Source organism: Budorcas taxicolor, chromosome 25, assembly GCF_023091745.1.
Source record: "Budorcas taxicolor isolate Tak-1 chromosome 25, Takin1.1, whole genome shotgun sequence".
Taxonomy (NCBI): domain Eukaryota; kingdom Metazoa; phylum Chordata; class Mammalia; order Artiodactyla; family Bovidae; genus Budorcas; species Budorcas taxicolor.
Window position 1 is genome coordinate 42,182,261 of NC_068934.1, and position 23,501 is coordinate 42,205,761.

The window sequence follows — 23,501 nt, forward strand, 5'->3', positions numbered from 1 at the left end:
AGAAGTGTCTTTGGTAAATAATTTTCTTTATAACTTTGCTAAAACAGTGATACCTCTTGATTCCAGAAAGACTGAGAAAACTGCTCCCACTGCTCTGTTGCAGTAGAGAGGGGATGAGACACATTGATGTGATACTGGTGTGAGTCACACAGATCAAACATGAATTAACGAAAGGAAAGCTTTTTCTCCCTTTGAAGCTAGAACTGAGGTCATTCTGACTCTTCTTGAAGATTGCCTTTGCCCAATGGCCTTTGAGGAGCTCCTGGATGAAGTTGGTGGCCTGGGAAAATTCCAGATCCTTCAGATGGGTTTAATTTTTCCTTCCCTCATGATAATAATTTGTCAAATACTTTTGGAGAACTTCACTGCGGCCATTCCTCGTCATCGTTGCTGGGTCCACATTCTTGATAATGACACTGTCTCTGATAATGACACTGGATTCCTCAGTCCTGATGTTCTCCTGAGAATCTCCATCCCACTGGATTCAAACTTGAAGCCAGAGAAATGTCGCCGTTTCCTCCACCCCCAGTGGCAACTCCTTCACCTGAATGAGACTTTCCCCAACGTGACTGACCTGGACATGGAGCCCTGTGTGGACGGCTGGGTGTATGACCACAGCTTGTTCTCCTCCACCATCGTGACTGAGGTAAGGCCCCATTTACCACTTCTAAGTATATGGTCTGAGTATTTAGAATAACACAAAGTCATGTCTGAAGATTCATGTCTTCACTCGCTGAGCAGATAGTGTAGCCAGCTCTCTTTTATTCTTTTAAGGAAACTGATTACTTATTTATTTAATTGCCAAGCACAATTGATGACAGTGAAATCAATAACTGGATAAGAATTTTAGTATCACAAAGCTTTAAGTTTACTTTCCTAAACATCAGTTCTCACATAATGTGAGAAGTACTTGATATAAACTGTGGAAAATTATTCTTGGTCATTTGCTCTCAGTCTAGTTGCAAATTATAAATATTTATATTAATGTTTTTTAAAAAACGTCCTTTCCTGGATACTTGCCATATAAGCAAATCAGAGTGCATTTCACTCTAGATGTGAAATCTAGAGCTGTTGAAAAATCTAGGTTGTTGAAAAAGCAACCTCAAAGTTTTCAGTGTGTGGAAATGATTGAGAACCACTGAAGTATGCAGTGCTAAGTGAATATGAAGATTGGTCCTAATCTAACCTAGAAGATTTAGTTGATGATTATTAGAAGGAAACAATGCATAAGCTGAGACATGAATGATATAGATCAGTACATGTGGTAAAGAGAAGCCAGCGGACATGAATTTCACTGACGGCTTTTTGACTGAGTGAGCGTTGAGGGTTATAAGACTATTAGATTCTGTGAAGCTCCTCTGTGCTGGTTTCCTTCTCTTCTAGTGGGACCTCACTTGTGACCATCAGTCACAGAAACCAGTGGCTCAGTCCCTATTCTTGGCTGGAATGCTGGTGGGAGGCTTCATATACGGCCATCTCTCAGATAGGTATGTCTCCAGATCATTGCTGCCCTACTCTGTGTTGTTTTCATAGTTTATGATTAATTGTTTCATAAATAAGTCTTTATTGAGTTCTGATAGACAGTTTATACTGTTGGGGGTTTGCTTAGTTCCCAAGGAGCTACAGATGGAAATGTAGGATTGGACTCATTGTGAAGAACGCAATTTTGTTGCCACAGAGATCTCTGTACTGGGCACAGAAAAGATATCACCATGAGATCTGGGGGCATTTCAGAATAGCTTATTATTATTATTATGGAAATGCTTTATTGGAACTGGAAGAGTTGCTAGAGAAAGAACATTTAATTTGAAATTATTTTTTAAATTAATTTTTATTGGAGTATAGTTACTTTACAGTATTAGTTTCGGTTGTACAACAAAGTGAATAAGCAGTTTGTATACATATATCCCTTCTATTTTGGATTTCCTTGCCATGTAGGTCACCACAGAGGGCTGAGTAGAGTTCCCTGTGCTACACAGTAGGTTCTCCTTAGTTATCCATAGTAGTGTTACACAGTAGTTATAGTAGTTATACATAGTAGTTATGACTATGTAGTGTTACCTAACAGTTACACATAGTAGTGTGTATATGTCAATCCCAGTCCCCCAGTCCATCCCACTCCTCCTTCTCCCACTAGTATCCATATGTCCATTCTTTGGAGATCTAACCAGTCCATTCTGAAGGAGATCAGCCCTGGGATTTCTTTGGAGGGAATGATGCTAAAGCTGAAACTCCAGTACTTTGGCCACCTCATGCGAAGAGTTGACTCATTGGAAAAGACTCTGATGCTGGGAGGGATTGGGGGCAGGAGGAGAAGGGGACGACAGAGGATGAGATGGCTGGATGGCATCACTGACTTGATGGACGTGAGTCTGAGTGAACTCTGGGAGTTGGTGATGGACAGGGAGGCCTGGCGTGCTGTGATTCATGGGGTCACAAAGAGACGGACACGACTGAGTGACTGAACTGAACTGATACTTCTGCTTTGCAAATAAGTTCACCTACATCACTTTCTAGATTCCACATATAAAAGTTATTATATGACTTTTTTTTTCTCTTTCTGACTTTCTTCATTCTGTATGACAGTCTCTAGGTCCAACTGTATCTCTGTAGATTGCACAGTTTTGCTCCTTTTTAGGGCTGAGTAACGTTCCATTGCATATATACACCACATCTTCTTTATCCATTCCTCTGTTGATGGACATTTAGGCTGCTTCCATGTCCTGGTTATTGTAAATAGTGCTGCAAGAATATTGAAAGTATCTTTCTGAATTATGGTTTTCTCTGGTTATATGCCCAGAAATGGGATTGCTGAGTCATATGGTAGTTCCATTTTTAGTTTTCTAAGGAATCTCCATACTGTTCTTCACAGTGGCTATATCAATTTACATTCATTCTGGAATTTCCTTTTTTTTTTTTTTTCTATGATCCAATGGATGTTGGCAATTTGGTCTCTGATTCCGCTGCCTTTTCTAAATCCAGCTTGCACATCTGGGAGTTCTTGGTTCCTATAGCTGTGAAGCCAACTTGAAGGATTTTAAGCATTATCTTACTAGCATGTGAAATGAGCTCAATTGTATGGTAGTTTGAACATTCTTTGGCATTGCCCTTCTTTGGGATTGGAATTAAAACTGACTTTTTCCAGTCCTATAACCATTGCTGAGTGATGTAGGTGAGTGATCACACCGTGGTGGTTACCTTGGTCATTGCTGCTGCTGCTAAGTCGCTTCAGTCGTGTCCGACTCTGTGTGACCCCATAGACAGCAGCCCACCAGGCTCCCCCGTCCCTGGGATTCTCCAGGCAAGAACACTGGAGTGGGTTGCCATTTCCTTCTCCAATGCATGAAAGGGAAAAGTGAAAGTGAAGTTGCTCAGTCGTGTCCGACTGTTCGCAACCCCATGGACTGCAGCCTACCAGGCTCCCCAGTCCATGGGATTTTCCAGGCAAGAGTACTGGAGTGGGGTGTCATTGCCTTCTCCGGTAATGTACATAACAACTTTTAAATGACAGAGGTAAAATAACAGAAAACAGGTTACTAGATCTTGGTCATTAGGACCTTTTTAAAAATGGTTCTTCTGTGCATTCTTGCCACCTCTTCTTAATCTCTTCTGCTTCTGTTAGGTTCTTGCTGTTTTTGTCCTTTATTGTGTCCATATTTGCACAACATGACAGAACCTCAAAAAACTGTGCTAAGTGAAATAAGCCAAGCACAAAAGGAAATTGTAGGCAACCATTTACACGAAATATCCAGAATAAGCAAACAAATGAAGAGATAGTTTAAAATTTTCAAAAGGATAAAGGGCAGGGATGGAGAGTTATTGCTTAATTGTGAGAATTGTCTTGGGCTGATGAAAATGTTTACAAAAAAGACTATGTTGATGGTTCCATGATATGATGAATATAATTAATTACTGACTTGTACTTCTAAAAACATTAAAATGAAAAGTATATACAGCGTCAGTTGTATCAAAATTAAAGGTATCAATGTATCAAATATATCTCTATCATAAATTTTGTTATCTGTCAGTTTTGCTTCATGTAGTTCACCTTTGCTGAGTAAAGATACATTTGATGTTTTCAGCATTATTGTGTCTGTAAATAAATTTTGTTTTGAAATTTTTTTCTTTGATGATGATATAATGACTCTAGTCATCTTATTATTACTACCTGAATTGTATATATTTTTATCTGTCAATTTACTTTCAATCCATAATATTTTAAGTACTGTAGTAGGCAGCATAAAATTCCATGTCTTTTTAAACCCATATGGTAATCTCAATCATTTGATAGAGTAGCAATTAGTTCATGTGGTTGTTGTTGTTGTTTTTCTTTTTAATTTATTTTTTAATTGAAGGATAATTGCTTTACAGAATTCTGTTGTTTTCTGTCAAACCTCAACATAAATCAGACACAAAGTGAAAGTGAAGTTGCTCAGTCATGTCCGACTCTTTGCAATCCCATAGACTGTAGCCTACCAGGCTCCTCTGTCCATGGGATTTTCTAGGCAATAGTACTGGAGTGAATTGCCATTTCCTTCTCCAGGGATCTTCCCAACCCAGGGCTCACACCCGGGTCTCCCGTATTGTAGACAGACACTTTACCATCTGAGCCACCTCCTTTTTGAACTTCCCTCCTATCTCCCTTCCCACCCCACCCCTCTAGGTTGATACCCCTCTGTTTGAGTTTCCTGAGCCATACAGCAAATTCTCATTGGCTATCTATTTCACACATGGCAATGTAAATTTCCATGTTAGTCTCTCCATACATCTCACCCTCTCCTCCCCTCTCCCTATGTCCATAAATCTATTCTCTATGTCTGTTTCTCCATTGCTTCCCTGTAAATAAGTTCTTCAGTACCATTTTTCTAGATTCTGTACCTGTGTTAGAATACGGTATTTATCTTTCTCTTTCTGACTCACTTCACTCTGTATAATAGGTTCTAGGTTCACCCACCTCATCAGAACTGACTCAAATGCATTCCTTTTTATGGCTGAGTAATATTCCACTGTGTATATGTACCACAACTTCTTTATCCATTCATCTGTTGATGGACATCTATGTTGCTTCCATGTTCTAGCTATTGTAAATAGTGCTACAGTGAGCACTGGGGTACATGTGTCTGTTTCAATTTTTGTTTCCTCAGAGTATATGCCTAGGAATGAGATTGCTAGGTCATATGGTGGTTTTGTTCCTAGTGTTTTTAAGGAATCTCCATACCATCTTCCATTGTGGTGGTATCAATTTACATTCCCACCAACAGAGCAAGAGGCTTCCCTTTCTCCACACCCTCTACAGCATTTACTGTTTGTAGACTTTTTGATGATGACCATTCTGACCGGTGTGAGGTGATGTCTCGTTGTATTTTTGATTTGCATTTCTGTCATAATGAGCGATATTGAGCATCTTGTCATGTGTTTGTTAGCCATCTGTATGTCTTCTTTGGAGAAATGTCCGTTTAGGTCTTTTCCCCACTTTTTGATTGGGTTGTTTGCTTTTCTGGTATTGAATTATATGAGCTGCTTGCATATTTTGAAAATTAATCCTTTGTCAGTTGATTCATTGGCTATCATTTCCTCCCATTCTGAGGGCTGTCTTTTCACCTTGCTTATAGTTTCCTCTGCTGTGCAAAAGCTTTCAAGTTTAATCAGGTGCCACTTGTTTAGTTTTGTTTTTATTTCCATTACTCTAGGAGGTGGGTCATAGAGGATCTTGCTTTGATTTATGTCATGGAGTGTTCTACCTATGTTTTCCTCTAAGAGTTTTATAAGGTCTGGTCTTACATTTAGGTCTTTAATCCATTTTGAGTTTATCTTTGTGTATGATATTAGGGAGTGCTCTAATTTCATTCTTTTACATGTAGCTGTTCATTTTTCCCAGCACCATTTATTGAAGAGGCTGTCTTTGCCCCATTGTATATTCTTGCTTTCTTTAAAAAAAAATAAAGTACCCAAATGTGCATGGGTTTATTTCTGGGCTTTCTATCTTGTTCCATTGGTCTAGATTTCTGTTTCTGTGCCAGTACCATACTGTCTTGATGACTGTAGTTTTGTAGTATAATCTGAATTCAGGAAGGTTGATTCCCTCCATCTCCATTCTTCTTTCTCAAGACTGCTTTGACTGTTTGGGGTCTTTTGTGTTTACATATGAATTGTGAAATTTTTTGTTCTAATTCTTTAAAAAATGCCATTGGTGATTTGATATGGATAGCATTGAATCTATAGATTGCATTTGGTACTAAGTCATTTTCACAATATTGATTCTTTCTACCCAGGAACATGGAATATCTCTCCATCTGTTTATGTCATCTTTGATTTCTTTCATCAGTGTCTTATAATTTTATGTATACAGTTCCTTTGTCCCCTTAGGTAAGCATATTCCTAGATATTTAGTTCTTTGTGTTGCAATGGTGAATGGGATTGATTCCTTAATTTCTCTTTCTGATTTTTCATTTTTACTATATAGAAATGCAAGTGATTTCTGTGTTTTGATTTTGTATCCTAAAACTTTACTAAATTCACTGATTAGCTCTAGTAGTTTTCTGATAGAATCTTTAGGGTTTTCTTTGTACAGTATCATGTTATCTGCAAACAGTGAAAGCTTTATTTTTTTTTTCCAATCTGGATTCCTTTGTTTTTCTCTTTCTTCTCTGATTGCTGTAGCTAGAACTTCCAGGACTATGTTGAATAATAGTGGTGAAAGTGGACATCCTTGTCTTGTTCCTGATCTTAGGGGGAATGTTTTCAGTTTTTCACCATTGAGCATAGTGTTTGCTGTAGGCTGATCATATATGGCCTTTACTATGTTGAGATAGGTTCCTCAACATAAGTAGGTTGGGTTGGAACATCGGAACCTTGGCTAGGTTCCAATGTCCATGTTTTGAATAGTTTTAATCATAAATCATTGCAGATGGTGACTGTAGCCATGAAATTAAAAGATGCTTACTCCTTGGAAGAAAAGTTATGACCAACCTAGATAGCATATCAAAAAGCAGAGACATTGCTCTGCCAACAAAGGTCCGTCTAGTCAAGGCTATGATTTTCCCAGTAGTCATGTATGGATGTGAGAGTTGGACTGTGAAGAAGGCTGAGCTCCGAAGAATTGATGCTTTTGAACTGTGGTGTTGGAGAAGACTCTTGAGAGTCCCTTGGACTGCAAGGAGATCCAAGCAGTCCATTCTGAAGGAGATCAACCCTGGGATTTCTTTGGAGGGAATGATGCTAAAGCTGAAACTCCAGTACTTTGGCCACCTCATGCGAAGAGTTGACTCATTGGAAAAGACTCTGATGCTGGGAGGGATTGGGTGCAGGAGAAGAAGGGGACGACAGAGGATGAGATGGCTGGATGGCATCACTGACACGATGGATGTGAGTCTGAGTGAACTCTGGGAGTTGGTGATGGACAGGGAGGCCTGGCGTGCTACGATTCATGGGGCCGCAAAGAGTTGGACATGACTGAGTGACTGAGCTGAACTGAATCATAAATGGGTGCTGAATTTTGTCAAAGGCTTTTTCTTCATCTATTGAGATTATCATATGGTTTTATTTTTCAATTTGTTAATATAGTGTATCACACTGATTGATTTGCATATATTGAAGAATCCTTGCATTCCTGGAATAAACCCAACGTGATCATGGTGTATGAGCTTTTTGATGTGCTGCTGAATTCTGTTTGCTAAAATTCTGTTGAGGATTTTTGCATCTATGTTCATCAGTGATATTGGCCTCTAATTTTCTTTTTTTACGTGTTGTCTTTGTCTGGTTTTGGTATCAGGGTGGTGGTGACCTTGTAGAATGAGTTTGGATGTGTTCCTTCCTCTGCAATTTTTGGAAAGAGTTTTAGAAGGATAGGTGTTAGCTCTTCTCTAAATGTTTGATAGTTTTCTCCTGTGACACCATCTGGTCCTGGGCTTTTTTTGGGGGGTAGATTTTTGATCACAGCTTCAATTTCAGTGCTTATAATTGGGTTGTTCATAATTTCTATTACTTCCTGGTTAGTCTTGGAAGATTGAACTTTTCTAAGAATCTGTCCATTTCTTCCAGGTTATCCATTTTATTGCCATATATTTGTTCATAATAATCTCTTATAATCCTTTGTATTTCTGCACTGTCTGTTGCAACCTCTCCTTTTTCATTTCTAATTTTGTTGATTTGATTCTTCTCTACTTTCTTCCTTATGAGTCTGGCTAAAAGCTTGTCAATTTTATCTTCTCAAAGAACCAGCTTTTAGTTTTATTAATCTTTAGTATTGTTTCTTTCATTTATTTCTGCTCAGATCTTTATGATTTCTTTCTTTCTACTAATTTTGGGGCTTTTTGTTCTTTGTCCAGTTGTTTCAGGTGTAAAGTTAGGTTTTCTATTTGATATTTTTCTTGTTTCTTGAGGTAGGATTGTACTGGTATAAATTTCCCTCTTCGAACTGCTTTTGCTGCATCCCATGGATTTTGAATTGTTGTGTTTTCATTGCCATTTGTTTCTAGAAATTTTTTGATTTCTCTTTTGGTTTCTTCAGTCACCTGTTGGTTATTTAGAAACGTGTTATTTGTCTCCATGTGTTTGTGTTTCTTACCGTTTTTTTTTTTTTCTGGTAATTTATATCTAGTCTCACAGCATTGTCATCAGAGAAGATGCTTGATATGATTTCAATTTTCTTAAATTTACTGAGATTTGATTTGTGACCCAAGATGCAGTCTATCCTGGAGAATGTTCCATGTGCACTTGAGAAGAGGTGTATTCTTCTGCATTTGGATGGAATGTCCTGAAGATATAAATGAGATCCATCTCATCTAATGCATCATTTAAGACTTGTGTTTCCTCATTAATTTTCTGTTTTGATGATCTGTCCATTGATGTGAGTGGGGTGTTAAAGTCTCCTACTATTATTGTGTTACTGTCAATTTCTCCTTTTATGTCTGTTAGTGTTTGTCTTATGTATTGAGGTACTCCTATGTTGGGTGCATAAATATTTACAATTGTTATGTCTTCCTCTTGGATTGAGCCTTTGATCATTATGTAGTATCCTTCCTAATCTCTTGTAATCCTATTTATTTTAAGGTCTATTTTGTCTGATATGAGGATTGCTATTCAAGCTTTCTTTTGCTTCCCATTTGCAGGAATATGTTTTTCCATCCTCTGACTTTCAGTCTGTATGTGTCTTGAGGTCTGAAGTGGGTTTCTTGTAGACAGCATGTATATGGCCTTGTTTTTGTATCCATTCAGCCAGCCTGTGTCTTTTGGTTGGAGCATTTAACCCATTTACATTTAAAGTAATTATTGATATGTATGTTCCTATTGCCTTTTTCTTAATTGTTTAGGACTGATTATGTAGATCTTTTTTCTTCTCTTGTATTTCTTGAATATATAAGTCCTTTTAACATTTGTTGTAAAGCTGGTTTAGTGGTACTGAATTCTCTTAACTTTTGCTTGTCTGAAAAGTTTTTTATTTCTCCATCAATTTTGAATGAGATCCTTGCTGGGTACTGTAATCTTCGTTGTAGATTTTTCCCTTTCAGTACTATAAATATATCCTGCCATTCCCTTCTGGTCTGCAGTTTCTGCTGAAAGATCAACTGTTAAGCATATGGGGTTTGCCTTGTCTGTTACTTGTTGCTTCTCCCTTGCTGCTTTTAATATTCTTTCTTTGTACTTAGTCTTTGTTAGTTTGTTTAGTGTCTTGGTGTGTTTCTCCTTGAGTTTATCCTGTATGGGGCTCTTTGTGCCTCTTGGACTTGATTGACTAGTTCCTTTTCTATGTTTGGGGAAATTTTCAACTGTAATCTCTTCAAAAATTTTCTCATAAACTTTGTTTTTCTCTTCTTCTGGAACCTCTATAATTCAAATGCTGGTACATTTGATATTGCCCCAGAGGTCTCTGAGACTATCCTCAGTTCTTTTCATTCCTTTGCTTTATTCTGCTCTTCAGAAGTTATTTCTATCATTTTATCTTCCAGCTCAGTGATTCGTTTTTCTGCTTCAGATATTCTGCTATTGATTCCTTCTAGAATATTTTTAATTTCAGTAATTGCATTGTTTGTCTCTGTATGTTTATTCTTTAGTTCTTCTAGGTCTTTGTTAATTGATTCTTGTATTTTCTTCATTTTGTTTTCAAGGTTTTTGATCATTTTTACTATCATTATTCTGAATTGTTTTTCAGGTAGTTTGCCTATTTCCTCTTCATTTATTTGGACATCTGTGTTTCTAATTTGTTCCTTCATTTGTGTAGTATTTCTCTGCCTTTACACTATTTTTTTTTAACTCATTGTGTTTGAGGTTCCTTTTCCCAGACTTCAAGATTGAATTCTTTCTTCCTTTTGGTTTCTTCCCTCCTATGGTTGGTCCAGTGCTTTGTGTAAGCTTCATATAGATGTAAGCTTCATATAGAGTGAAATTTGTGCTGAGTTTTTGTTTGCTTGCTTGATTTTCCTCTGTTGGGCAAGGCTGAGTGAGGTGATAATCCTGTCTGCTGATGACTGGGCTTGTATTTTTGTTTTATTTGTTGTTTGGGTGAGGCATTTGCACAAGGTGCTGCTGGTGGTTGGATGATGCTGGGTCTTGTATTCAAGTGGTTTCCTTTGTGTGAGCTCTCACTACTTGCTACTCCCTTGGGTTAGTTCTCTGGTAGTGTAGGGTCTTGGAGTCAGTGTTCCCATTCCAAAGGTTTGGGGCATGATCTGCTGGGAAGAGGATACTTGGGAGGGATGGAGCTGGGAGGCTGTGGCTGAGCAGCGAATTTTTACTCAGGTTCTAAGGGCAGCACTATGTGTGGCCCTGGAATGAACAAAAGCCTCATAGAACTGAGGACTGGGAAACTGTCCGTGGGAAGATTACAATCCAAAATCAATCATCTATTGCTCTTGTCAGCATCCCAGAAGTCTCTCTTCACTCATTTCCCAGCTTGAACGTGGTGTCACCAGGATTTGGACTGCTATCTCTTCTAACCCCAGCTCTTAGGCTCTGACAAGGCCCAAAAGAGCACTTGGTGTGGATTACCAAGGCTTCTGCTGTGGTTCTCTCTATCACCTTGAGAGCTTGGACCAATACTCAACATCTCCAGCCTCTAGTTTCTTTGGATCTTTTTTCCCCTCTTTCCTTTGTGCTTCATCTAGTTTCACTTGCTCATAGGATGCTACATGCAGCGACCTCCACCCTGCACTCAGACCAGAGTTATAAGTATGAAGGGCCGAGGCTGGCCCATGCAATTAGGGCATATGCTGAAGCACTGTGCATGGCACTGCAACTCAAGATGTGGTTGTTGTTTTGATTTTTCTCATTCTAACATTTCTTTTTTGTTTGTTTGTTTTCTGCATTATTTTCTTGATGGTGATAATAATTATGATTTTTTGGTGATGCTTGTTCTTATGGTTCACATTTTCTATTTTTAGGGTTAATTATTTGAGCATTTTAAGAGTTATATTTTAAGGATTGCAGAGGAATTTTCAATTCCAGATTGTCTATCCATTTTTATTACTGGCATATAGATTAGCAGATCCTGTTTAATCCAGGTTGCCTCCACTAAGGCCCTATTTTCTTGATGCTCATGGAACACAGAATTCACTTTTTCTTATTTGTCCTTCACCTTACTTTTCACTTCATTCTTCATCTTACATAATTCTTTCCTCTGAGAAATTTATATAATATCTGCTGTCTGGGTTATGATACTTTTATATTCTGTTCTAGAAAAGCACACTTCTTGAAGCCTATACATCCAGATTCATCAAAGAGTGGCTCTTTTTTAAAATATAAATTTATTTTAATTGGAGGCTAATTACTTTACACTATTGTATTGGTTTTGCCATACATCAACATGAATCCACCATGGGTGTACACGTGTTCCCCATCCTGAACCCCCTCCCACCTCCCTCCCCATACGATCCCTCTGGGTCATCCCAGTGCACCAGCCCCAAGCATCCTATATCATGCACTGACCCTGATCGGGCAATTCGTTTCACATATGATATTATACATGTTTCAATGCCATTCTCCCAAATCATCCCACCCTTGCCCTCTCCCACAGAGTCAAAAAGATTTTTCTATACATCTGTGTCTCTTTTGCTGTCTTGCATACAAGGTTATTGTTACCATCTTCTAAATTCCATATATATATGTGTTAGTATACTGTATTGGTGTTTTTCTTTCTGGCTTACTTCACTCTGTATAATAGGCTCCAGTTTCATCCACCTCATTAGAACTGACTCAATTGTATTCTTTTTAATGGCTGAGTAATACTCCATTGTGTATATGTACCACAGCTTTCTTATCCATTCATCTGCTGACGGACATCTAGGTTGCTTCCATGTCCTGGCTATTATAAACAGTGCTGCGGTGAACATTAGGGTACACGTGTCTCTTTCAATTTTGGTTTCCTTGGTGTATATGCCCAGCAGTGGGATTGCTGGGTCATATGGCAGTTATAAACCTTCAACAACTCTGATGCATTGGCCCACTGATCTTTTGCATCAGTTTAACCTGAACCTGTCTGGTCCTAGAGACCCAAGTACACTTTTAGCTGTCTTGTGTTCTGGACACTGTACAGATTCTCTACTTTGCTAAATACCTATGTTAATATGGTGGGTTCTTATGGTATTTTCCAAGTTCCAACATTATAGTTTATTTTATATAGTGCCACTTGGTGTCAGAGGCCACCTGGTGATTGGAGGATGAAGTTCTGGTCTTGTTAGTCTATAGAAAAAGAGTGTTATTTAAGGAGATTCCTATTGTTGATTTAGCCCTTCTTTTTAAAAATCTTTCATGTACAAAGAATTACTTGTTAAAACATTCTCTAAATTTCAGAGTATTCTTTTGGTTTCTTATGTTTTTACCACAAATTATCATTATTCCCATCATCTAAGCAGATTCTGTTTCTTAGGTTTGGGCGGAAGTTGATTCTCAGGTGCTGTTTGCTCCAGCTCGCCATCTCTGGGACCTGTACAGCCTTTGCTCCCACCTTCCTCATTTACTGCTCCTTACGCTTCTGGTCAGGCTGTTCTGCTGTGGTCATCGTGGCAAACAACATTATGCTGAGTAAGTCAACAATTTTGGTCTCCTCCCATTTTCCAAGCCTTAAAAATCACTTTATGTGACATTAATATCCCATTTGGATTTTCTTCCAGTTATAGAGTGGACAAGATCCCAGTCAAAAGCCATGATATTAACACTGATAACCTGTACCTTTAGTATGGGACAGGTGATGCTGGGAGGACTGGCTTTCGTTTTTCGAGAGTGGCGCACCCTACAGCTGGTGGTGTCTGTACCTTTCTTTGTCTTCTTTCTCTCCTCAAGGTATGAGCCTTCTCTCTTACTCTGTCTTATGGGAACCTGGGATGAAAATGCATGTTGAATTAAGATATATTGATTTTCTTATTCCACAGACCATTTTTATTGTTTGGACCTAAAACCCATGTCTCTCATCTGTTCACTCTGTGGTATTCAAGATTTGAGAAGCAGAACACAGAGTAATAATGACTTTTCTGTCTGGGATTTCTAGATATTTTCTCCAATCTTTATAAGTTTTACCCAGTATAGTGGTCAGAGTTAGGCTAATATTATTTTCCTTAGTATAAAATATAGGCACAGACATATTTTAAAAACACTGTTTTTTTGAGATTTGGAATGAATCCAATATGGTAAAGACTCAGTGATTTTCTATGTTGTTGCTGATTTTGGATAAAGGAAGAGGCAGCAAATTTGTTCATATAGCCAGTTGACAAAGTAGTGGCATAATTTCTCCATTACTAAAAATGGCTTGTAGATAGCATGATTTCTGTTATGTGTTCAGCACTTCCTTTTCCCTTAAATAGTTTTAACAAACATTTACTTATGGGTAGTTCCACCCTCACTCTTAAAACCAGTCTAGGGAGAATCAGCTTAAGTGATCACAGAAGGATGACTATAGATTTAATACACTGAGATGAGTTCAAAGAAGGAGCAGAGTGTAGTCCTTGTCAGAATCATCTCCTAAGTCATTTTATCCTCTTTCCAGTTCTACAAAGAAGATGGCACTACAGTCCCCATTGTATTGATGAGAAATCTGAGGCAGATGTAAACAAGTGACTCACTTTTGTATTTAGGTACCAACAGTGTTGGTAGCAGCAAGAGTATTTGCAATATTTGTTGGGCTATAAGCTTACATTATTTGGGGGCTTCTTTTTTTAAGATATATATTATAAATTTATACTATATTCACAAAGTTGTTAGATCCCATGCAAAGCTTTCAAAGAGAATATGCATATGAAGGACTCTCCACCTTAAACTTCATAAGCTTCTTGGAAATTCTCTTCCTGAGTAAGCAGAGAGGAAATTTGACTCCAGGGTCTGTGAATCCACCAAGTGAAACGGTGGATATAGATGGAAGGCAAAAAGCATCTGCTGTCAAGAATCATACAATGCATTAAAAAAGAGAGCTGACTGCACATGTGTGCCTTTCTTCAGGTGGCTGGTGGAATCTGCTCGGTGGCTGATTATCACCAATAAACCAGATAAGGGCTTAAAGGAACTTAAGAAAGTTGCACACAGAAATGGAATGAAGAATGCTGAAGCAACCCTGAACATGGAGGTGAGAAGGGAAGGGAAGGTGGTTAAGGGTTGTAGAGAAGAAATAAACTGACACCTGCCTTCTCCTTCTTGAGATAGAGAAGCTGATTTTCTAACGGGGCAGTTAGTTGAGAAGACAAACTCAGTTCTCTCATCTTTCATGTCTATTTCAGAGAAAAGAAGCTTTGCTTGCTGTACAACTACTTTAGTTCATTTCCTGAATTGAATCTATAGGCTCGGTACTCCCTTGGATGCTATGACCTCATTTTCAAAATTTTGCCATTTAATTTCCTGGAGTTTCCCTTAACTCCTTACATACTCCTTCATATCACATTTGCACTTGTGGTTTCATGTATAATGTGTTACACTAGAAAGAAGGAAGGGCTTTCTGGGTGATGCTAGTGGTAAAGAACATGCCTGCCAATGGAGGCAGACATAAGAGATGTGGGTTTGACCCCTGGGTTGGGAAGATCCCCTGGAGGAGGGCATGGCAACCCACTCCAGTATTCTTGTCTGGAGAATCCCATGAACAGAGGAGCCTGGTGGGGAATTGTCCATAGGGTTGCAAAGAATTGGGCACAACTGAAGTGACTCAGTGCACACACGCAGAAAGAAAGGGAATACATCATTTCTGTCCTTTTGGGATCCAATGCTAACCACTATATCTCGAACTATGTTGACAAATGATATGTTTGTTGTTGTTGAAGGGTTTGAGAGTGACGATGCAGGAGGAGCTGAAGACAGCACAAATGAAAACTACTGTGTTTGACTTGTTCCGCACACCCAACCTGCGAAAAAGAATCTGTCTTCTGTTCTTTGTGAGGTGGGCTTGCTCACAGTGCATGGCAACATTCAAAGAGTTGGGGCATAAAACTATTTATTTCAAAGGTTACAAAAGTGTTGTGAGAGGGAGATGGTGATTGAAAATAAAAGATGAGGGAAACACAAACTAAGACTTACAAGAAAATGATTGTATGATGAAGAGTTAGATTTCATCACTCTATCTGTCTCTTCACTAGAGACTGATGTTGAGAACTTCCATTAAGAACAGATCTTAGCACTTATTTTTCTATATTTATCTTTCAATTTAATTGAAGCAAAATTTTAAAACAGAAACATGAAGAGATCAAGAATATATATGAATCAATGAATATGTCAATATGTAAAAATGTAACCAACCTCCAGGTCAAGATGGAAAATTCTAATCTGCTAATAGAAAACTAATGAATAATTTGTAGTATATTTGTACAATGTAATTTGTACAAATTTGTACATTTGTACAGTGTAATATCTTACAGCTGTTAAAATGATTGAACTAGGGCCAACTGCATCAACATAGATGCAGCTGTAAAAACATAATGAAAAAGAAAAATTCAGAATGATTTGTGATTTATCAGCATGATTCCAATTGTTCTACATTGAAAAAAGGCGAAACAATCTTATATACAATACTATACCAGTATGCATAGGATATACACATGTGTAACAAGAATAGAAGAGCAAGCATGTCAATGGTAAGTATCAGCCCCTTTGGGAGGATTGAAGGAGAAGAGATCAAGAAGGAACATACAGGGAGCTTTCAGCTGTATCTATAAAACTTTAATGCTATTAAGTGAGTAAATAAGTAAAGCAATTAGACAACGTACTGAAATGGTGGATACATATTATTCTCTTTACTTTTCCTGTGTGCAAGAAATACTTTTATATTAAAATATTTTAATTAAAAACTGAAACATAAACCTGAAGAGATTAAGAATATATAAAAATCAATGAATATGTCTATATGTAAAATTGTAACCAACCTCCAGATCAAGACAGAAAATTCAAATTCCCCAGGAGTTCCTGTGAACTATCCAGTTGCACAACAACCACCACCAGCACTACTTCCTGACTCTCTTCTCTCCTCACTACCCTCTCCTGTGAAAAATAAAAATTAGCAACTGTTCTTATCTTCTTCACTACACATGAGTGTTGCCTGATTCTTTTACATAATGTAAATGACAGATGGGTTCAGAGACAGCCCCCTTTCTTTATGCTCATTCACAAAGATTCATCCATTCAGTTGGTTTAACAGCAGGCTCTTCTCCTCCCTAGGGCTTTAGTTTCCACTAGATGATTAAGCTATAATGTCTACATGTATTCCAGTGTTGGTGAACTGTTACTTGTTTTCAATTTGGATTCAGCTTATTTGAATGTTGGGGCTTCCCAGGTGACTCAGATGGTAAAGTGTCCGCCTGCAATGCAGGAGACCTGGGTTGGATCCCAGGGTCAGGACGATCCCCTGGAAGAGGGCATTTCAACCCACTCCAGTATTCTTGCCTGGAGAATCCGATGGATAGAGGAGCCTGGTTGGCTACAGTCCATGGGATAACAATGAGTCGGACATGACTGAGTGATTAACACTTTATTTGAGTGTTAGCACAATGATTCCTGTGAAAATCTCATTCATTATGCCATGAGAGTATATAAGTACTTGTATTTTGGTAGAGTCAAGAGGAGAAATTTTAAATATAATTCTAAATTTTTGAAGATTTAACAATCAAGAATGAAAAGCATACATGACAATATAGACATTCCCCAAGCTTAAGAAAGTAGCTATTGTATTGTACAATTTACATCTTCCTAGGAATACCCTAGCAGACTGCTTCTGTATTTAACTGCATTGTGCTTTTTCACCTTTTCCATACCCACTAGGACACAGACTTTTGTTCCTGGATCCTAGACAATCAGAGGGGAATGAAAAAGCAGAGATAATGGTCAAGAGAGGACTTGCTTGCAATTGCTGTGGTCTGTCTTCTGTTGTAATGTCTAAATGTAGCTCTCTCTGGGTGTAGTAGATCATTGAAGTGGACTCTTTTCCCTTAGATGTTTTCTGGGTGAAAGGTTGATCCCAAGTTGGAATATTTGATTCCATTCCTGCTGGTGTGGTGGATATATGTTTGCTCTTCTGAATTCTCACATGTTCTCTTAGCCCTAAGAAATCATATATGAACTTTGAATTCCCCAGAATTGTGTTAAAATCCAGGATATTATGCTCCCAGGTCAAGAAGACACACATGGTATCTTCACAGCTTTAATCACTAGTTGAGAAAAGAGAAATGGTTTACAATATTGGGTTTGGGGTAGGAGATGTCAGACTCACAGCACACAGACAATCCTCAAAAAGTATTTCTTTTTCTAAATTCCTAGTTTTAGTCTTCTCCATTCAATTTCTATGTAGCATCCAATTTGCTGATCAGAGCAGGTATGCTTTCCTGTCACTGCCAACTCTATGCTCAGGGACTCAGACAAAAGAAAGACAGAAGGAGTATCGTTTTCATATATTTGTTATTCAGTTACTCAGTCGTGCCCTACTCTGAGACCCCATGGACAGCAGCAAGCCAGGTTTCCCTGCCCTTCACCATCTCCCGGAGTTTGCTCAAAGTCATATCCATTGAGTCGATGATGCCATACAACCATCTCATCCTCGGTCATCCCCTTATCCTCCTGCCTTCAATCTTTCCCAGCATTAGCATCTTTTCCAGTGAATCGGCTCTTCACATTAGGTGGCCAAAGTATTGTAGTTTCAGCTTCATTATCAGTCCTTCCAATGAATATTCAGGGTGATTTCCTTTAGCATTCACTGGTTTGATCTCTTTTCAGTCCACGTGACTCCACGTAATTATTTATGATAATTTTACCTTTAAAATTGGAGAAATCAGATTGGGACTTTATTCTTTAACCTTGACCATTAGCTGCCTTGGTCAATAATCATCAACTGTAGCGTCTGGGCTCTAAATTTTATGGCTTCTGTCTCTCCTCTTTTGTTTACTACAGATTTGGAACCACAATACCCTATTTTGGCATCTTCATCAATCTACAACACTTTGGGAGCAACATATTCCTCTTCCAGGTCATCTTTGGAGCTCTCACTGGCTTAACCCGATGTCTTATACCTCCAGTATTGAATCACATGGGCCGTCGACCAACCCAGACGCTTTTCATGTTCCTGGTGGGACTTTCCATTTTGGTCAACACGTTTGTGCCCCAAGGTGAGAGAAGACTAGGCTCTGGGGAAAGGAAGGGTCTTTTTCTACTCCTTCAGTGACTGCAATCGATCACACTTGTTGGAAGCCAGGATTAAAGAGAGATCCCAATTAAGGGCTAAGTATTCCCCCCAAACCAATATAATTGTTAATGAGAAACTCTGCTAATAAGTTGTTGAGAAATGAGTCACGTGTCGGTGAGGGACAAATCATGCATATGTTTATATTCACTCCATTATGGAAATGTTGGAAACTAGTGCCATTTATTTCAGACAGTTTCTCCAGAACAGCAATTGTTCACTTTCTCTTCACCCGTTCACTCTTTTGGGCTTCCCTGATGGCTCAGTGGTAAAGAATCTGTCTAACAAAGCAGGAGCCACAGGAGATGCAGGTTCAGTCCCTGGGCCAGGAAGATCCCCTTGAGGAGGAAATGACAACCCATTCCAGTATTTTTGCCTGGGAAATCCCATGTACAGAGGAGCCCGGCAGTCTACAGATCTATGGGGTCACAAGGAGTTGGACATGACAGAGCACACATACACTCGTTCACTCTTTTAATAACTAACATGGAGGGGCAAGGTCTTGCAATTCTATTCCAGGCGAGGACACAATATGGTCACCCCCTCTTGGCTCCTCATTACTAGCTCTAATGACTGGTCTACTTCTCCATATCTATGTATCCACATGTGACTGTGGAATTAAGTCACCATAACTACATCTCTTGCTTATGGAAGTCTTCCAGGAAATGAAAAAAAAAAAATCCTCTTTTTCAAGTAGTGAAAGAGTGTAGAGCAGGAAGAAGAGTTTAAGCATGTTAAAACCCTTTTCAATTCGCTGTTAGATTACTTCATATGTTAATAGAATGATATTATGTAATGACTAGGAGAAACTTAGTGGGCACAAAGTTTTGCCATCTCCCAATGCAGAAATGTGTTTTACATCCTCATAGACTGGTGAACTCTGCTCCTCAGAATATCACTGATGATGCAGGCCTACTGCCTTACAGTAAAGTTTGTTTCCAGCATTATATAGCTATAATTAGATTTCTTTTTATATTGCTCAGAAAATTGATTCTTCAAACATTTGAACGTAGGGAACAAGTGTTTCCCTAATTTTGAATTGGGACTTCTCTGATGGCTCAGTGGCAAAGAACCTGCTTACCAATGCAGAAGATGTGGGTTCTATCCCTGGGTCAGGAACATCCCCTGGAGAAGCAGATGGCAACCCACTCCAGTATTCTTGCCTGGAAAGTCCCATGGATGGAGGAGCCTGGAGGGGCTATAGTCCTTGGGGTTACAAAAGAGTCAGAGATGACTTTGCAACTAAACAACAATAGCAACAGATTTTGACTTCTTTTTTTTTCCTAGTAGGTTTCCATTCTTCCATTTTTTCCTAGTAAAATATTTTTCCTTTGATTTTTTCCTAATAAAATAAAATTAAAAAAAAAAAACAAGAAAAACAAAAAACAAAACTAAAATTGATCTAGATCTAGATCTTCTGCCTGTTCTTTCAGAGATTAGTCCTGCCCTTCTAGTACTCTCTGTCATGCTTACCCTCATGGTGATGCTGTATCTGCTCTAGGTTGACTGACTCATTTGGGTTTACCTGGGACTTTTCTGATTTTATCAATGAAAGTCTCACCTTATTAAAATCTGCTAATTCCCAGGTACACCGGGATGACTGATAACTTTAAATTCTGTACTTTAATCATAAAGTCCTCGAGGTTAGAGATGAGCCTTAGATTCAGGAATTGACTGTACGATGGTCCTACCTTCTGCCATTAGGATATAACAAGTACTGGAACTGAATAAGTAAACCAATTTCTGCCAGATTCATTTTTTCTTCTGCTTCTCCAGTAAATCTCACCTATGTGAAGAGATTTGCTGCAATTAATCCAGACACTTTTATGTACTTTTTACCACCTATATTTATAATTTTACATTTTTCATTTGTTCAGCCACCCCATGATCACTGCCACTGTACAATTTTCTACAATATATTTCAAACATACAGGTAAAGCAGTAGGGTTTTTTTTCCCCCTGACTAAATTTGGTGGATGCTGATTCCTTCTACATAGTTATTTTAATCTCTCTGATCTTCTTGTCTCCAGAAATGCAGACCGTGCGTGTGACTTTGGCAAGTGTGGGAATGGGCTGTGTTGCTGCCTCTAACACCAGTATTTCTGTCCACTTTGTTGAGCTCCTCCCCACTCTTGTCAGGTATATGAGTTTATGAATGTTCTGCACCACCCAAAAAAAAACTTTCCCAGCTAACTGATGGTTGCTGCAGGAATAAGCATAATAGGAAATGTTAGCTATAAAGCAATTGTTTTTAACTGTACCAGTGATATGCTAACAGCAATTATAGCCACACTTTATTGAAAAAGCTGATTTGGGGCAACGCACTGTCCTAAGTGATACTTCAGTGCTTCATTTCATTAACTTTCTGGGCCATTTGTTAGAATAGGTCTAGTGTGTAATGTTCTGTTTAGTTATGACAGTGGGTCTTTCATACTTTGATCCTGACAAAGACATTTGGAAAATCACAGAGCAAATTGCAAAAATAAGTGTTGTCATCAAACCCAAGTATTTAATAATTGTTTTATATTGTCTTCCATAATCATGTCAAAATAATAGATCATAAATTACAAGTGCAGATTTTTACTGAATTATTACAAAAATTATTTCTTATCATTATTTAGAGCAAAAGCTGCAGGCATAGATATGATGGCTAGTAGGTGTGGGGCAGCACTGGCTCCCCTGCTGATGACCCTGGTGGTGTATCTACCCACTCTGCCCTGGATCATCTATGGAGTGTGTCCCATTATTGCTAGTCTTCTCGTCTTTCTCCAACCTGAAACCAGACATCTGCCTCTGCCTGACACCATCCAGGATGTAGAAAATAAGTGAGTAACTTGCTACCAACCCCTGGAAGGGACTGTATGCTTTGAATCTATAGGTGAGAAAGGCAACACACTGCTTGGGTCCTTCAGCTCACTGAGCCTTGCCAGGGATACTTCCATGTTGGGTCATTGCCTTCACGAGAGGCAGCGTCATTTCTACCAATTGTGTGTTCACATCTAGACTGCAGAGATTCCCTCTTCCCTGTTCTTATTGGTAGTTTTAGTGCTGAAGTGATGGTAATTATCTCTGTTGTGAGGGCACATCCTACCTGCCCTCAAGAGAGACACACATTCCAGATGGTGTTTCATGGTCCTCAGATCCATAAAAGCCTGGTATATGAAAGGGAAACAAACATGAAGGAATAATGTTAGGAAAATCACATAGAGTTAATGATTCTCTTTGAAAAGATAATTAATATTATGTATGTGCCCATAAGAGTCAGACAATTTGCTGCCACAAGTAATGGAAAGATTGGTACAGGGAAAATAGAAACTGACAAAATATATTTTAAAATAAGAAAAATGGTATATTACTGACCTGGTGCCCATAATCATGGTTCACAAAGTCAGTGACTTAACAGAAATGATTGCCTCATAGTTACTTAGCTTTTAAGTCTGAGCTCAAGTTGTTGGCAGGTTCATGCCCCATCGGTAGACTCTAGGGAAGGGTCTGCTCCAGGTCTCTCCTGGTTTCTGGTAGCTCCTTTGCTTGTGGCAGAATAACTCCATTCATGACACCTCCCTGGCACACTTCTATGCCCAAATGTTCCCTTTGAATAAAGATACTAATCATATTAGATTAGGAGCCCATTCTAGCCCAATATAACCTCATCTTAATTAATTTTATATGCAACATTCTTGTTTCCAAATATGGCAACCTCAAATTCTGAGATACTGAGAGTTATGACCTCAATGTATGAATTTTGGGAAAGACATAATTCAACCCACAACAGATGGGGAGTGGCCTTAGATTTTCAGTTCACCTCTTGGCTTTCCAAAGGTGTTGTTGGTCAGAGGTCTAAAGAGACCCAAGGGAGAGTAGCAATTTTCAAACTACTTTCTTGGGTCTGCACAGTCTGCAGAGCCTTTTCCAGCATGAATGTCAACCCTATGGATTTTATTGGATTACAAGAAGTTGATGGTTAGAAGTTCAGTTTGTACTTGTGCAGGGAGGGCATCTGAACTTATTTTCATGTTTTTCTCTTTTTTAATGTTTATTTCTATTTGCTAATTGGCTGGTTGATTTGTTGTTTCTATTTTGTTTCTCCAGGAAACAATTGTCAAGGAAAGTAAATGAGGAAGATTTCTGCATAAAAGTGACAAAATTTTAAGGACATTTTATGACTGACCAGGGAGGAAAGGAAAAATATGAAGAACAAAACTTGGAGTTTTCCTTAATATCTACAAAGTAGCAAGTAAATATACTGGAAAATTAAATCTAATTTATAATTATTGCCTTAGTATTCACTTAAACATATAATTTCTTGGTACATGTTCCATGAGCAGTTCAATATTTAAGGAAAGTAGTTGAAAAAGTTTAAGATCTATCAATAAATTATTAATACACAAGATAATTCAGAAACAGAGGAATGTCATGGAATTAGTATGTGACTGCTTGATGTGTGGGACAGCATATGGTGAACTGTCCATAAATGTACAGAACAATATAAGATATGAAACCAAACATCAAAAGAAATCCAGAAACAGATACTAATATATATGTGTGTATATAAAAATAAATAAATATATATACTTAAGACATATACATTTGACATAATAAATTTTTCCAAATAGAAGGATTATGTGATATGTGGAAATACATTCACTAAAATAAGAATGTTGACCTTCTCATGGTGAAATTTTAAATGATTATGACTTTCTCTTTGCAATTTTCTCTTTTCATATCTTCAATAGTTAGCATATGTAATTTAAAATTCTTTGAATTTATCAACATTGGATGGCAAATATAGAATAAGCAATTTTAAAAATGTGTATGTATTAAATATAATCACTGAAAATTAAAGTTATATTCTTAGTGCCATGGCTAA

The 23,501-nt window shown here is 38.2% G+C and overlaps 1 protein-coding gene across 1 annotated transcript; it reads left to right on the forward strand.

Moving 5' to 3' along the window:
- The first annotated feature begins 244 nt into the window (after positions 1–244).
- LOC128068889 (solute carrier family 22 member 10-like) lies at positions 245–22,784 on the forward strand. The gene is made up of 10 exons (XM_052662153.1): positions 245–646; positions 1,384–1,487; positions 12,863–13,017; positions 13,107–13,275; positions 14,425–14,548; positions 15,234–15,349; positions 18,343–18,557; positions 20,662–20,770; positions 21,253–21,456; positions 22,724–22,784. The coding sequence occupies exons 1-10, from the start codon at positions 245–247 to the stop codon at positions 22,782–22,784; spliced, it is 1,659 nt and encodes a 552-aa protein (XP_052518113.1).
- The last annotated feature ends 717 nt before the right edge of the window (positions 22,785–23,501 follow it).